The sequence below is a fragment of the Solanum tuberosum genome, unplaced genomic scaffold (assembly GCF_000226075.1).
Source record: "Solanum tuberosum cultivar DM 1-3 516 R44 unplaced genomic scaffold, SolTub_3.0 scf00040, whole genome shotgun sequence".
In the NCBI taxonomy this organism is placed as follows: domain Eukaryota; kingdom Viridiplantae; phylum Streptophyta; class Magnoliopsida; order Solanales; family Solanaceae; genus Solanum; species Solanum tuberosum.
The window spans coordinates 360,167-366,166 of record NW_006238964.1 but is presented as its reverse complement, the minus strand read 5'-3'; the positions used below and the strand labels follow the sequence as shown (position 1 = coordinate 366,166).

The window sequence follows — 6,000 nt, the reverse complement described above, 5'->3', positions numbered from 1 at the left end:
AAAAAAAACGAATATATAGAGAGAAACTGAGGAAAAAAAATCAGAAAAGTAATTATTCATGTGGGTTATTGTATATGTAGAAAGACACGTGTACAATTAATGAGGCACAATTAATTTTATAGTACAATTTGAAATGCTTTGTGTATAACTTGGTAGTGCCGTGTTCGTCCTCTAAAGTCTCACTTCTAATAAGGAGTAATATAGTAGTATTTTTTAATGTTTTATCGTAACGATAAATAGGGTTAATGAGAAATAGTTTTTTTTATCTCTAAAGTAGAAGAGATGAGATCTCTTTGCACTTTACCATCTTCAGATTCTACTTTATAAGACTACACTAAATATATTTATTATTGTTGTTGTTCACTATCACAAACAGAGATCTTCGCTACCGTGAACCAATTAAAAAATTGTGTTAAGTCCCCACGCGTCTATAAACTTGGTCCAATCTGATTGGCTATTCAATATCTTTTACTTTTGTATAAATACCTGTACTATAGTTCTTTCTCATCAAACCACGTCTACTATTTAGGCAAATTTTATTTTCTTGATTTGCCTACCACTGATTTCTTCCATTGCTTTCTAAATTTTTATTTAAATCTCTGTATGGTTATACATTTTTTCTTTTTAATGGTTTTCAAATTTTGTCATCTGATAGTGAAGAATTTATCGTTCAAATTTCTTTATTATTGAAATTTTGTTGTCTGTAATCACCATTTGTTTTTTAGGGTTTGTTTTGAATTTAAAACAAAAGGGTAAAATCTAAATGGGTCTACAATACAATTACTAGAAATCCAACTTGAAAAATTATGTTAAAAATGAAAAATAAAAACTGAAATAAATTTAATTGAGAGTTATCCTCTGTCTGTTCCATTTTATGTGACACTTTTTATTTTTCAAAAATCAAATAGTTTAAGTTTGACCGAAAATTTGCGCATGGTATCTTGAATTTTTTAAAAATGGAATTTATATATTTGTAAACTACGTAAATATCAAAGTATTATAAGTCACAATAATTAATAAATTCAAAATATTTTAAAGATCTATAAAAAATTTAATATCAAAAGATTAACTAAAGAGAGAGTAAAAGGGGAGAATGGAAAGTAGAAAAAAAGGAAAAAAAATGAATATATAGAGAGAAACTGAGGAAAAAAGTCAGAAAAGTAATTCTTCATGTGGGTTGTTGTATATGTAGAAAGACACGTGTACAATTAATGAGGCACAATTAATTTTATAGTACAATTTGAAATGCTTTGTGTATAACTTGGTAGTGCCGTGTTCGTCCTCTAAAGTCTCAGTTCTAATAAGGAGTAAAATGAGTAATATTAATAATTCTAATAAGGAGTTATGAGTAATAATAATAATTGCAATATTAGTCCTTGTAAGTAATGAGTAATAATAATAATTGCAATGTTAATCCTTGTAATTGTCATTTATAAAAGTTAATGTACAATTCTTTTTGCACGTTGTACAACTAATTTAATGCAGTCAAAAGTTAATATACAAAATTCTATGGATGTTGTACAAGAGTAATAATGCAGTGTTAGTCCTTACAAATCTCATTTCTAAATAAGAGTAAAATAAAATATATATAGTGAAACATGAATGTAATAAGAGGAAGATAATTTGTTGGCATTGTGAAAAGATGAAATACAATAGTAAAATGTGAAGTGTAGGGAAGAAATATAAATAAATACAGTAATAAGTGGAAACGCTCTTTGGGTGTTAGAGATGCATGTGATTATCCAACTGAATTTCCCACCAAAAACACACTGCTCTCCTCTCTACTACTCCAATTCCTAAGCTAATTTCAGTAACCACCGCCTTTCTTTCTCTTCACAACCCATCGCCGCCGCCCCCTTTTTTCTCATTTCCAAAAATGGCTCTTTCCAGCTCATATTTCCTCTTCTTCACCATCATCATCATCATCATACTAATTTCCTTTCCGGTTACGCACTCTCATTCTTCCAACGAAAGTATGGTGTTCAATTTCTGTTTCTTTTCTTCTTCTTTTTCAACTTTGATTACAGTTTTGCACTGCGACGTACATTCTTTGAGAATTTGACGATTTCTTGTCTAAATTTTGTTTTACAGGTCCAAGTTATATGGGGTTTGTGTCCAACGCGACGGAGTTCCCATCAGAAGACTATTACGACTACATCGTTGTGGGAGGTGGCACCGCCGGCTGTCCACTGGCGGCGACATTGTCGGAGAAGTACCGAGTTCTACTCCTTGAAAGAGGTGGTGTTCCTTATGGAAGACCTAATTTGATGACCCAAGAAGGCTTTCTCACTGTAATTACAGATGTTGATGATTTTGAGTCCCCTGCCCAAGCCTTCGTCTCCGAAGAGGGAGTTCCAAATGCCAGAGGTCGCATTCTTGGTGGAAGTAGTGCAATTAATGCCGGTTTTTACAGTAGGGCTGATCAAGATTTCTACACTAGGTCGAAATTGAATTGGGATTTGCAAGTTGTAAATCAATCTTATGAATGGGTTGAGAAGGCTATTGTGTTTAGGCCGGAACTCAAGAATTGGCAGTCGGCTGTCAGGGATGGGTTAGTGGAGTCCGGCATTGATCCCTTCAATGGGTTCACTTTGGATCATGTTATTGGTACCAAGATTGGTGGCTCCACCTTTGATACCTCTGGCCGCAGATATAGTGCTGCTGATCTTCTCAATTTTGCAAATCCTTCAAACATTCACGTGGCCGTTTATGCAAGTGTGGAGAGAATTCTGCTAGCTCCATCCGCAGATTATTCTCCGTCTAAGCAGGCTGCTACTGGTGTGGTTTTTAGTGACCAATCTGGGCGCTATCACCACGCCATGCTGCGTGGAAAAGGTGAAGTTTTAGTATCTGCAGGAGCTCTTGGTAGCCCACAGTTGCTTCTCTTGAGTGGTGTTGGTCCAAGGCCTTACTTATCTACATGGGGTATACCAGTTGCTCACCATTTACCTTATGTGGGGAGGTTTCTGTTTGATAATCCAAGAAATGGTATCTCAATTGTGCCACCCATGCCACTAGAACACTCTTTGATTCAAGTTGTGGGGATCACTAATTCGGGGGCTTACTTGGAGGCTGCCTCTAATGTCATTCCATTTGCTTCCCCTGCTAGCTCCCTTTTTATCAGAACTTCCCCGTCTCCAGTTTATCTTACAGTGGCCACCCTCATGGAAAAGATTGTTGGACCGGTTTCTTCTGGTTCACTTAGATTGGCATCAACAGATGTTAAACTGAACCCTATTGTTCGATTCAATTACTTCAGCAACCCGGAAGATGTAGAGAGGTGTGTGAATGGGACCCGAAAAATAGCACAAGTACTGAGAAGTAGAACAATGGAGATTTTCAAGTTTGATCAGTGGTTTGGCAGTAGGGATTTTAGGTACGTTGGTCCTGCTTTGCCTGTGGATGAGTCAAATGATGAACTTATGAAGGAGTTCTGCCATGAGACAGTGAGTACCATTTGGCACTATCATGGTGGGTGTGTTGTGGGGAAGGTAGTTGATCAAAATTTGAGAGTGCTTGGGATTGATGGCCTGAGAGTTGTTGATGGTTCAATATTCAGAGTGTCACCAGGGACGAATCCCCAGGCTACTCTTCTCATGCTTGGACGGTGAGTTAGTCTGACTTTTGATAACTTTAATTATAGTGTGGTGGAGAGTTTGATAATTAAGATTTTTGGTTGCAGGTATGTTGGTACGGTGATGCTCAGGGAGAGGTTCAGATAGTCGCTGTTATGTGTGCTGCTTAGGGAGAACACTATCAGACTCTTTTTCTGTTATACATTGCTGCTGCTTCTGTAAATGGTTTGTTTTTACTAGTGATATCTGTTGTAATGTTTGGTGCAACTTGTTAATTGATTCATTCTGTAAAATGCATGATGAGAAATGTTTGTCTAGAGTTTTTTGCATCTGAATTGCTATTACTACTGCTTGTTAATCCGGATCACAGTTGTGGACTAATGGATTACTATTTCAAATCCAGGTATAGTCAGTCCTTTGAATTTAGATGAATTCTAACTAGTTGTGCATTTTTGCTTATTGTTTGTTGTAAGTAATGAATGGTGCTAAGTCTTAGAAACATCAATGCTCGCTTGGAACTAGTTAAATGATGATAGGCTTTGTTTATCTATCTACAATCATAAAGAGATTATTAAAACCAGAGTCTTTTCTTTGGTGTAGAGAAAAAATATGTCGACATTAGTAGAGCCATCAATCAATACTAGCATTTGAGCTCTTCAGTTAATGCAATAGTAACCTTTCAGTTTTGTATCCCAAAATTGAACCTCTTTTCACTACTCACACTTTTCCAACAAATCTTCAAATACCCATGGAATAAATGTTCAATTGGAGGCAAAGGTAAAAGATATTTCTCTCTCTATCCAAGGTCGGTCATGGTAAAATATTCCTACTATTGTTGTAACTACATGATGATACACATTACGTTAAATTACACTCCTTCTCAACTAGATACTTCCGGATTATATATACAATCCTTTCCTACATCACAAATTCTTCTATCTTAACCTATCAATGATGAATCCTGCTAGCATTAGCATATCATAATTGGTTGTATCAAAAAAATATGAAAAATTCATTGAATCGAACCTAACCTTACTTAACCGATTTATATCATTGTTTTCAATAAAATCATTCGACTTTTATTTAACCTAACAATTGGGATGGTTTTTTTAATTTATAAAAAAAAAAAAAAAACCAAAAAATTCTCAAACTAAATAACCTTACATGTATGTAAATATAACAATATGTCAAATTTAGTGTATAAATATATTTTATAACATTTTTAAAATATAAATATAACCTAGGTCCTAGGTCCTAGGACAACTTGAGTCTTTGTTCTTTAATTAGGTGTTTAAAATTAAAAGATACTATAATGGCTACTCCATCAAACAATATGACTAAACATATGCAAGCACTCCCATTAAATATTTAAGATGAAAAAAATACAGCAACAAGGTTTTACATTCTTGACTTCTTGATAAAGAATTGAATGTTTTTTCAAAAACATATTTGCGAAAGAAATATTTTAATAATAGTATATATTGAGGTGATATTTTATAAGTAAAAAAAAATTGAAAAAATTAAACAACCGTAGCAAAAACGAAGAGAAACCAATATGATTAGAATGATTTTAAAAAATCTACTTTTGATTATACATTATAAAATACCCAAAAAAAAATAGAGATAGTATATTTTTAAAAAAAATAACCGACCAAACTGTCCTATTAACACCCCGCACCCCTCTATATTGAAAATGTAATTCAAACAAAATCGAAGCTGAGTCGAATTAAAAGAAAAGAGTGAAAAGGGTCAATATTCCGCACTGGGCTGTGGAAAATGGTAAGAGAAAAAAAGCAGCGCCATATTCTCTCTCGTCCACACAACATGGGACTTAGGAGTAATAAAAAGGGAAAGGTAGCTGCTGCCTCTGGGCCCTTATTAATTACTCGTGCCTAGTGGGCCACTGTCTTTTACGATTAAATCTTTTTTTTCTTTCTTATATTTGGTACTATCTCACACGGGTGTATAAGTCAAATCGTAAAATCAAACTGAACCAACGAATCATATCAAACCAAAAAAAAAAAAAACTGATTTGTGCTTTGATTTGATTGGTTTGGCGGTTGAAAAAAAAAACGATCACTCTTGATTTGGTTTGGTATTAAAAGAAAAAAAATCAAATCAAACTCAAACCAAACCGACATAATATATATATATATATATATATATAATTTTATTTTATTTATAAATAAAAAATATTATTTATAATCTACTTTGTTAATATATTTTTAGTTAGTTTATAGTTTTCAAAGTTTATATATTTTATTTCAAATTTGGGCTTGTAAAAATTGTAAATATTTTATTTTGTATTAAGATCCAAAGTTACAATAATATTGTTATAGTTTTTCAACTTCGAAGTTAACAATTTACTTTGTAAATATTTTGTTTTGTATTCAGTTTGCCTCTAGCCTTTAATTTTATTAATTTA

The 6,000-nt window shown here is 33.3% G+C and overlaps 1 protein-coding gene across 1 annotated transcript; it reads left to right on the top strand.

The window, feature by feature from the left end:
• The first annotated feature begins 1,703 nt into the window (after positions 1 to 1,703).
• LOC102580581 ((R)-mandelonitrile lyase-like) lies at positions 1,704 to 3,779 on the top strand. The gene is made up of 3 exons (XM_006342811.2): positions 1,704 to 1,973; positions 2,092 to 3,607; positions 3,683 to 3,779. Exons 1-3 carry the CDS (start codon positions 1,877 to 1,879, stop codon positions 3,720 to 3,722), a joined length of 1,653 nt encoding a protein of 550 aa, XP_006342873.1. The 5' UTR covers positions 1,704 to 1,876; the 3' UTR covers positions 3,723 to 3,779.
• The last annotated feature ends 2,221 nt before the right edge of the window (positions 3,780 to 6,000 follow it).